Below are 11,129 nucleotides of genomic sequence, written 5' to 3' on the forward strand. Positions count from 1 at the left end.
GTACCTAAAAATGTGGCAGGTGAATGAAAATTAAAAAGGAAAACGAGCGTGCTGTCTAGTGGGGTGAGACACTTGAACACAACAATCCATCTAATACAATGATCAAAGTCAAGTTAACTATACTTTAACTTCACCATGTTACAATCCATCACTCTCTCCGCTCTCTCCATCCATGATATGGATAATGTTGTTCCATGAACCAACCTCGAATGATATCACCAGTGCTTATCTGACTATGAATTGGGTAGAGAGAGAAAAAAACCCAATAATACACTGAAATAATCATAGAAAAATGTGCCTGAGGCCAATTTACAACATAACTCTTTAGCAGAGACCCAAGTCTGAACTGAGAAAGAACGGCAATTAATACTATTATCCTGAAGGGACCGAGCTATTAGGGAATAAAATGAGAGTTGTAACCACTATGTTTTTAAAAAGTGAAATTTAAGACCCCACATGATATTTTATGCAGGAACACTTTTTAATGCCTTCATTTCCTTATACCGTTTCTTTTACCTATGACAGCTTTCCTAAAATAGATGAATTGGTGAGTCCAAAATACTCTGAGCAACAATGAAGTTATAGTAAAGTTTTTCACTCTTGTCACTCCCAGGCCCTCTAACAAAGTGAAAATTCCCTCCACACCAAGCATGAATTGATCCAGAAGGCTAGCTGGAGTTTTTGAACACCAAGACATCTCACAGTGGCAAACAATTCTTCCATGATGCCCTTCTAAGTTGGGCCAAGCCTCACAACTAGTAAAAGCCATCAATTACTTCTTCAACAGCCCTGCTAATAAACAAACTAACTAATCACGTAGCCTCAGAACTAATAAGCTTCTACAGCAAGACTGACAGCAAAGCCTAGTAGAATAACCACTAGCACTCACTGAAGAGCAATAATCCCCTGCAATCACCTACTGAACAGAGTGAAGATGCAACAAACATTTACCTTTTATGAAGGGATGCAGTGATACTGCATGTCAGAGACGGGCTACTGGGACGTGTTGCACTAATTTAGCTCCAAGCTAATTTGACTTCAAGATTGAAGTGGCTGAAACTAATATGATGAACAGCCAGCAGAACGTCTCCAGTGAAAGAAGCAACAATACAGTCTTATTTCTTCAACAAAGTCTTCCTGAAACAGCTTGATAACAATGCTACAGCCTAAGCTAACACCAGCAGCTCATTGAAGAGGGCGCGTTTGATTTATATTACATTGAATAGTCAAAAGTCTTGACCCACCTCCCTTTCTTTAATATTTGGTTAAAAAAAAGAAAGAAGTAGGTGTAGAAGCATATTAAAACATTTGCAAACATGCATGTAAAGGCATGATATAAGGCAAAATAGAGATTGCACAACTGTAACACGCTTGAGAGTCCATATTTGGTATGACCACCTTTAGTCCTCAGCATAGCCTCTTAGGAACACTTTCCAGCAAGTTTATTTAATAAGTAGTCTTCAGGAATACTTCTCCAGGGTTCTTCAAGAACATCAAAGCTCTTCTTTGGATATTGGCTGACTTTTGTTCCGTTCTCAATGAAGACAATCCCACACTACTTCAATAAAGTTGAGGTCCAGGCTGTGTTGAGGTCTACGATAGTTTTCCTTTGTGTATATCCAGGTATGCTTTCACTGCCCCGGGAGTGAGTTTGAGATCACTGTCATGCTGAAACATTCAGCCGTTGCCAACCAGATGCTTTCCAGATGGTGTTGCATTATTGGATCAAAATGCGATGGTACTTTTCTAAATTCATAATTTCATCAGTTTTATAAGATCGCCCAACACCACTGACATCCCCAAACCATGAAGAGTCATCACGGTGTTTTGCGCATATGGTAAATGGACTAGTATATACAGCACCTTTCTACCTTGTACACAAAGTCTAACCGCTTTCTCGAACAAGCGGCACAATTGGTTCAGGATATTGGCAAGGATACTTCAACGTGCAGGCTGGAGGAGCTGGAGATCAAGTCATGGACCTCCAATTTGGTATACAACCCACTCAGCCGCTGTGGGTATAAAGCAGGGGTGTCCGATTCCAGTTCTCAAGAGCTATTGTCCTGCAGCTTTTAGACGAGTCCTTGTTCCAACACACCAGGCCTTTGCCAAACTTGATGGCATATTGAAGAGGTAATCCAACCATCTGATTCAGCTGTGTTGGAGTAGTGATGCATCTAAAAGCTGCAGTACAGTAACTCTCGAAGACTGGAGTTGGATACCCCTGGTATAGAGAGTAGAGCAGGGGTGGGCAACTCCAGGCCTCGAGGGAAGGTGTCCTGCAGGTTTTAGATCTCACCCTGGGTCAACACACCTGAATCAAATGATTAGTTCATTACCAGGCCTCTAGAGAACTTCAAGACATGTTGAGGAGGTAATTTAACCATTTAAATCAGCTGCGTTGGATCAAGGACACATCTAAAACCTGCAGGACACCGGCCCTTGAGGCCTGGAGTTGCACACCCCTGCTCTAAATTGGTATAGGTGAGAATTGTTGACTGTCTCCCTGTGTTAGCCCTGCAACAGCTGGCAATTCCAAGCTCTATCTAATGCCAGCTGGGATAGTTAAAGATCTTGCATCCTGATGGATGGATGGACAAAGACTAGTCTGAAAATGAGTAAAGGAAAAATAGGAACCAATGTCCAAAGAAACTTTGAAAGCCTGGAAAACCGTTGATCAAGATTATTTTTTTAGAAAATCACCAGAAAGTCTGACTCCTTCGACACAGATTATAAAGAAGTGACTGGCAGCTCAGTACTGCATCACATGAGTCTTGCTTGCTGTCCTAGCTCCAAATTCAATACATAGCTTGAACTTATAATATATACTTTTACTGAGACACAGTACTTATAATGTGAGACCCAATAATAAATCAGACCTTGTGTATAATATTATTTTATGATTTATATGAAATTGAGTCTTAGTTAACTTTCAAGTTAAGATTTAGGTTTGAAAAGAAATCTGTGGTTTTGCTAACCATCCATGAAATTCCTTTCAATGAATTTGCATTAGTAACATGAAAATTCCATTTTTGTGGTGTTTGGAAAGGTGTTCAGTTACATATCCAACTTTTAAGTGAACGTTTAAAAAGAACTAAATCGATTCTCGGGGATGGAGTCTGAACAATAGACAGCTATCTATTCTAAAAAGAGTGGCCTTGTGTTTTATGCTAACACTTTTAACAGAGGTGATTAAATGGACGTGTATCTGCAGAATCAAATACAAACCATTCCTCCTTCCTAATTATAATTTTTTCGTATATTTTGACAGGTGCTGGTTCGGTTCTGCTGTCATTTTTAGATTGTATTTTTTGATTTCTGTTATTTGGTCAGTGCCCTGCATACTGGCACCAGTGACCCGGGAGTGGCGCCACAGGGACAGTGTGTATTCTTGAATCATATTACTCTTACTGTAATCAGGCCTGCATTCATACATGGCTGATTAACCCACAAAGGGGCTGGTAGGGGGAAAAACAAGCAGCTCCTGATGAAGCCTTTTTATTTTTCCATATTTTTCCAGTGCTTCTTATCATATCTGCACCCAGTTTTTCCCATGTGTCACATCTACCACTGACTCCTCATCCATGTAGCAGTTTCTTTTAATGTGTGCCAAAGAATATTTTAACAAATAATAGCAATATCTCATCATACTTTGTGTCAAACATGGCTTTAGATTTAGCATCTGAAAAGTAAGATTTGCATTTTTTTCCTCTCCTTTATTGAATTTGGTGGATTTATTTAAACAAAAAGAAAAAAAAACAGAGGCTCTTGGAATGTTTATTTTACAATTTTCTAACATTTCATAAAGTAAACAATTGATTCATTAATAAAATATGAGCTCTTTCATATCATTTTGGGATGCCCTGGAGATGTGTACTGCACATTATACTTCAATATACTGAGTTATAAAATTGCAGGGAATATATATGGCTGTTTCTGGTTATATATTAATCATTAATAAACGGTAAATCATTCTTTCTGTGTTTGTGTGTGTGCGTGCTATCTGCAGGACACACTGCTGGAGCTCCTGTGTGACGCGGTGGTGTCGTCAGGACGGCAGGGAAAAGGTCTCGTGATCAGCGGCTTCCCCAGAGACCTGAGACAGGCGGAGGAGTACGAAGCGAAGGTCAGAGCACAAAGCTGATGGAGTAGACAGCGGGATGTGGTCAGAAGCATGAATAAAAGAAGGGGGAAAGTCAGCCGTGAGTCGTGGTGTATGCACAAAAAGTTCAGTCTGAGCAAAGTGAAGGAATCACAAGAGTCGCACGTCACTGTGACGAATGCTAGTTAAGTCTGATTCAGTGCTAACATACGAGTACGAAGAGGGTATGAAAACAAGATTTGAAAATAGGAAAGAAGTGATCAGAATGAATGCACATAGAAATGTGGACTGCGGATCATTCAGGATGAAGGCCGGCCTGCAGACGAATGTAGTTAAAGGGGAAGTTCCTGCTTTTAACTTCTAACTGCACCTGTTGTGTGTGTCAGATGGGGGAACCCAGTGCAGTGCTCCTGCTGAACTGCTCAGCCGACACCATGTCCAATCGCCTGCAGTGTCGTGGGAGATCCGGCTTCCAGGCCGCCCCAGACAGAGACAGCGTCCTGCACAGGAGGGTGGAGAGCTTCTGCAGCGACACCCAGGCGGTGGCGGCTCACTACGAACACAAGAGGCTTCTGCACACGGTAAGATTGGGAAGCCAACTCTGTAAGGGTTAGAAGTTCAATTCCATATGGAGGCTTACTTTCCTTAAAGGAACAAATCCAGTTTAAATCCACTTCGTCTAGGCTGGAAATCCATTTACACTTAGATGTCCTTCAAACATCTCCCAGCGCTCTTTTATCTATAAAAGGAAATCGTTTGCCGGGATGTTCTCACTCACAGAAAAGCAGCTGAAGAGTTCCCAATAATCACTTCATTATCTCTCATATGTGAGTCTAACTGTCCTGCATGACTGGAGTTTGCAACTTTACTGTATTATTCAATACAACCAGCTCAGATTTGACATGCTGGATAAATAATAATCACGAGGATTGTTTTTAAAATACAAGCGTGCCAGCCTCTATGATCTTAGAGGAGGAAAACAAAGGAAAACATAGTTCACTAGAGAGAAGCCTGTCTTAGATCAAAAGACTGCATTAGACAGAAGTAACAGTGGTTTGTATTATTATGCATTATAATTCAAAATTATTTATATGTGAATAGCATATTAATGTGCTTGGTTTTAACGGTGCCATCCCAGAGTATTGAATTTTATACTGAAATTTATTGGGTGCTGTATTAATGACGCTGGAAACAGAACCAAACAATTAGATGCGGACTACATTATCTAAACAGGCTTTCCAACCTTCATGTTTACTGAAGGCTTTTGCGTCTTATAATATAATTTATTCTGTGTTTTGTGCACTAATTCGTTCATGTTTACTTTAATTTAGTTATTTTTAAATTGTGGTTAAAAAACATTAAATAAAAGCAAGGGTTGTGTGAATAGTTTGCCCTCTCTCATCTGAAGTGTTTGACTTTGTCTTTACAAAGATATCCATTTTATGTGTGCACTGAGGCAGTTATGTTTTAATTATTCTGCCAGTTCCTAGGGGTAGGTATCAGGGGTGGTGGTGCCATTTTTGGAACATGTTCATTTGCCTTCCTGAGTAAAAACATAAAAGATCCAAAGGGATAAATAAGAAAACGCCAGGGCAATTCTAAATCACCATTTTTGTTTGTTTGTTTTTATTCCAAAAATTTCCATCACAAAGGTAAACAGGGCTTAAGTTATGTGTTTTGCTTCAAAGTTTCCTGGAGAAGGAGCCCTAGACCCCCTGCACAAATCTGCATCCATCTTTCAGTTGGTGCTGATTTTGTTTTACTTAATAGATGTGAGACAAGATCCACAAAGTCATCCTTCTGTGCCAAGAAATCTAAGACTCAGCTGAAACCAGCATAAAACTGCAGCAGTATAATCTCAATCCGTCCATTGCAGTGTCCCAAGGTAGAACTGCAGGAAACAGAGACGGTAACAAAGACCAGAACTAAAAACAGAACAGAAAGAAAAACCAGAACGAGGCTCGGGGGGCAGCCATCTGCTGCAGCCGGTTGAGAGTGAAAGAATAGAGTAAAGGAAGGAGAAAAGAGACAGAGAGCACAGGGAGACAGCACAAAACACAAACTAGACGTGCTGCTGTGGTAAACACAGAGGGAGTGAAAACAGCATTAAACCTGCATTCTTTCTAATGGCCAACAGATGGGAAACAAATCTATGAGATCAACAAGCTTACTTCTGTCTCAATCTGCAACCTCAGAAGACAGCGTAACATAGAAAAATACATATTAAATAAAAAGAGAAAAAGAAATAATAGTGAAAGCTGGGAAAACAGAAACAAAGCACAATAGAATTTACAATAAGTAAATTTAAAGGTTTTTTAAAAAGTGACCTAAAACTAGAAGCTAACTCTGTTGCAGCTAAGTCTTATAATCCTGTGTGGAAAATGTGTGTTTGCAGCCTGCATGCTTTAAATAGTAAATAAATAATATTCACGTTTCTACTCAAATGTCTCAAAATACCAACAGCTGAAAGGGTCATCGAGTGGAAGAACAAATAGGCGAGCCTCTGTTTTAAGAGTGAATTGTATTCAGATTATGTCCGACCGCTTACTGCTTCCTAATAAAAATGCAGAAATGTTTTAACTACAAATAGCTGAAGATGGTGTAAGTTTCAAAACAATATTGTGTGAAGGTTGTTCAGTGTGAGTCCTTAAAATTCTCATTTACATATTCCTGGCAAATACATCTGTGTTAGCAGACATCAGTGTTTCCATTTGGATGCTTTACAGTGGGAAGTAATGATTAGCTCTGTTTAGTGTGACCTAACCAAATCCTTTTAATCAACTTTCCCTTCCGCTCCGACATCGTGTTGATGTCCGTCTTCCAGCTCTTCTTCCCATTCCTCCTGCTGCTCCGTTCTGATTTAGCTTCAGTTAATTGGCATTGGCAGTTTATTCCATTTTTGGAAAAGCCTTGCATTTGCTTTGCTCACAGAAAGCTTTGCCACTTGATTTGTTCGCCAAGATTTGAATTAGCCAATGACAAGTCGGACAAAACCCAGCTGGTGAAAGATAATCACTGATGACACCTGGATACACAGAAACAGGGGAGCTGATGGACCTTTTTCACAGCAGGCAGTCTGGTTTGTCACAGCAGGTAAAAGGTAGCTGCTCTCCATTTAGGTGAGCTGTGTCCAGGGTCACGTGATTTCACGGCTGTGCTGGTAAAGGTTCATTAGTCTTAGTCTTAGGTATCCAAATTCATTTCAAATAAACAGTATAAACGATGCATATATTTACCATACGGTCACCCATTGGTTTGTGAGTATTTTCATTTTCAGCATCATTCATTTTCTAATGACTTAGTCGCAGGTCGTTAATCAGTGACGCCCTCGATCGCCCTATTTTAAGGATTAAAAATAATCCTTAAAAAATTGTGTGTGGGTGTGCCAAAAATTGATTTTTCTTTTATTTGCCAAATATGATTACCAGTATTTAGACTGTTGTAAATGGCATGTTTGCCTATAATGTCTTCAAAATCTCTGTTATGAATGATATCAAGTCAGCTTATGTGGGAAACAGCATTCCTGTCAGAGGGATAGAAGCTGAAATCAGTTTTTGCCAGTTTATTTTTATAAATGCTTTATTCATCCAGGTAAAAAGTCTCATTGACATTAAAAATGTGTTTTTAAAGAGATATCTAGTCAAGAGTACAGCAGAAATTACAAAAAGAAATACGACATAACAGTTCTATAACGATGTTTTAAGGACTGGATTAATTATATAATGTGGAACACAGAGTGGATGCAATAAGAAGATCTTCATAAGTCCTGTTGACTACAGCCTATTTGTGGACATAAGCAAAGATATTACACATTAAAAACACACAGAAGCGATCGGCTTTTGGCAGACGATCACTTGTTGGCTTCACTTTTCACACCCAGAAGCCAGATCCATCTTTTATACAGACCATGGTTTATCCTCAGGCTTGTAGAGCGATTTATCCATGTAGACCAGTGGTGTCAAGCATGCAGGCCGAGAGGGCCAAAATCGGGCTGTCAAAGAGTCCCAGTGGAGCCACTGAATGGCTCAAAAATGTCTTTAACGACTGTATTTTCTTAATAATCCCTCCTACACAATAAAAATGTCTATAAGTTGTTTCTATGTGTAGACAAATTGACTGATAGTGATGGAAAATACTTGTTGTTTCTTTGGGTTCCTTTCTGCTGTAATCTGCAAGTCCACATGTAGAGCAGGACAGTCGACTCGATGAATGTGGGAAAAACTGGTGATGTTGTGTTATTTTACTAAAGACATCTCAGGCTGTTCATGATCTTTTTCTCCCAACATTAACTGAATGAGAAAAAAACATTTATCAAGAAATAATAACTATAATCTGTTTTCTGGTCATTTTTTGAGTGTGCGGTAAATCTGGTAAACGTTTTTTTATAAGTGATGCTTATTTTTTGGATTGTTTTTCTGCTCTGGCCTTTTTTAGATCAAATTGAGCCATGAGCTAAAGTAAGTTTGACACCCTGTGTCTGGATTGTTTTAGGTGTGAGCGGCTCGTTTTTGAAGGCATAGACCATGGACACGTCCATCTTCTCTTAGATATGATAAAAGCATATGTCACTCACCTTGCTCTGCTCAAAGCAATGTCTCCCAGTTACTCAAAAAAAGGTACAAACTTATTTGCAAGTAGTTTCATGTAGGAAATATTGTGTTTGTACCAAACTACGCCCGCCAACCAAAGGAAGTGTGCAGCTACTGTTTACATCCTGTCACAATGTCACGAGCTTCTTTTCTCTGATAGATGGAAAGTTTTTTAGTGGAGAAAACGACTAAAAAGTCACGTAGACTGGAGGCAATTGTGCATTACCAGAGGAGCTCTAATTCTCTGCTGCAGAGCTGTAGAGATGTCTGCCTTCTCCTGAGTATAACTGAAATAAATTGCACTCGTCTCACGGTGCTCGGAGCGCAGTTCCACGTAGGAACTGTTTTCTTTCTACCAGCCGAGAGAAGGACATTGCAGCTCAGCCGAGGGGGAAACCATTAATGTTCACATCCTGTCATCCTGTCAAAAACCTGTCATCTTTGGGTAGACACACACTTCGACACATTCTACCAAACTACACCCGCTGTGATATGTTTGGCGGGTGTAGTTCATTCATTCATTCATTTATTTATTCATTTTCAGGCACAACAAATACCTATATTGAACATAAAATACACAAAACAAAAAACAAAACTTGCCTGAAAAGTTTGGTAGAAAGAAAATAGCTTGAACGTGAAACTTCTAATGACGACACTGACGCTGAGTTTTTTAGTTTTTTGCTCGTTTTGTGGTGCCCTCAGTGCTTTTTATTTCCTTTATTTTCAAGAGAAGTCAGACATTTCCAAAAAATGACTATACACTTTTCACCTGAGATGGACAAGATGCTGAAATGTGTTGTGTTTAAGGTCAGTGATGCAGGGAAGGACCAACTTTCTGTGAAGTTTTACTCGCCTCTCTGTTTCCACTGACATGAGAGCGATTAGAAAATCACACGCATTCCTTTCAGGGTTGATCTGCCCCTTTAATAAATTTACTGTTTGAACTTTTAAATGCCACATCAGGTGTGTGTGTGTGTGCGTGTGGGTGGGTGCTTAAATGCCACATCAGGTAATGAGGTCATCAGTCTGCTGTGAGGCTGCCGTCCTCAACTGCATGTGGGCTTGCTGGTGGTTTGAGAAAAGGCCTCGTTTTCAGCCGGTTTGTCTCCATCTGCAGATTGATGCCGAGAGGTCGCCGGACCAAGTGTTCGCCCAGATCTGCCGCTCGATGGAGTCTGGCTTCTGATACCTACACCTTCACACCCCAAACTCTGCAGTCGAGGAGGGTCCATCTAAGAAGACCTTCTCTCTTTCTCTCTGCCGTCACCCCAAGGAGACTCACTCGCATAACCTCACACCTGCGCCAGACTCATTGAACTCCAGTGGTATGCATGTCTTACCTGCAATCAGTGAAACCTCTCTCTCTCTGCTTTTTGACACTGACAAAGCGCCTGGTTGTCACATTCTGCTTCACAAAAATGCATCCCCCCAACCCCATCCCCTCTTCTGTCTCTCTCTGTAAAATCAACCTCAATATATGCTGCCAACTGCCACACCAAGGCAGATAACTGTACTGAGAAAAATAGCAGTCCCTGCTGTGACTGAGAGCATGCTGGAAGTGAAATCTCGCCACCTTCCCACCAGAGGAGCTGAGCAAGGTTCCCCCTGCCATACTACAAAGTGGAAATGTCAGTGTGTACTCGTGCTCTCACGCACAGCACCTTGCTTCTTATTGTAACAAGCATGCAAGAGTTAAAAGTTAAGCTTAACTGCCTTTTGTGCATTAAATTTAAAAAGGAAAAAAAAACAGAAGCAAATAAAGAGTATTAAGATTACTGCATTTGTATGTTTCCAAGCTCATCGTACAGGTGCGTGGTTTGGTATTTAACATTCAATAAAGCCAGTGCATTTGCTAAATGGAGCATTTCTGAGTGTCCTTTGGTGTGGTGTGTAGCGTGCAGCATCAGAGCTGAGCTGACAGCGCCATCTGCTGGTGAGAGGATCACAACAAAAAGGCAATTAAGTGATAAGTGTAACAGGTCAAGACAGGTGAAATTCCCCTTTCTGTCAGGATAAAGAAGTTTAGCTACACATTTAATCTCTGAGATATCTACACATAAGAAAAAGGAGTGCAATTTTAACAGAACTTTTAGTTTTTCAACATGATAAAGAAATGCAGCTGTAAATGAAAGAAAGTTGAATTTAAATTGTAAGAAATGCATGTTAAATTTCAGGAAACGTTTCTGTTCATTCACAGAAAATATCCTGTTACTTTTTACTGAGCATCTGTTAATTACTTTGGTGTAGTACGGATGGCCATGGTGGAGGTCTTTATCAGTAGGAGAAGATGCAAAACTTATTAAAATAAAAGTCCAAAATATATGCACCCTGCCTTATTTTCCAAAGATTTTTACGCCCCTCGGGCCTTATGTTTTACACCCCTGGTTTAAGAGTTTAGCGTTTCAGTTAAAATACACAGAAAGATCATTTGGACATGT

General features: G+C 40.1%; 1 protein-coding gene across 1 annotated transcript in view; it reads left to right on the forward strand.

Annotated features, from left to right (window-relative positions):
- ak5 (adenylate kinase 5) overlaps positions 1 to 10,557 on the forward strand; it is a 108,416-nt gene extending 97,859 nt beyond the window's left edge. The window contains exons 12-14 of the mRNA XM_085438601.1: positions 4,010 to 4,126; positions 4,489 to 4,683; positions 9,809 to 10,557. Coding sequence (XP_085294727.1) covers positions 4,010 to 4,126; positions 4,489 to 4,683; positions 9,809 to 9,877 — 381 coding nt within the window. The 3' untranslated portion in view covers positions 9,878 to 10,557. The remainder of the gene's footprint in view (positions 1 to 4,009; positions 4,127 to 4,488; positions 4,684 to 9,808) is intronic.
- Positions 10,558 to 11,129: the final 572 nt, after the last annotated feature.

Source organism: Copadichromis virginalis, linkage group LG18 (assembly GCF_057382275.1).
Source record: "Copadichromis virginalis isolate Kocher_CV1m ecotype Utaka linkage group LG18, C_Virginalis_male_GT1.1, whole genome shotgun sequence".
NCBI classification, from domain to species: Eukaryota; Metazoa; Chordata; class Actinopteri; order Cichliformes; family Cichlidae; genus Copadichromis; species Copadichromis virginalis.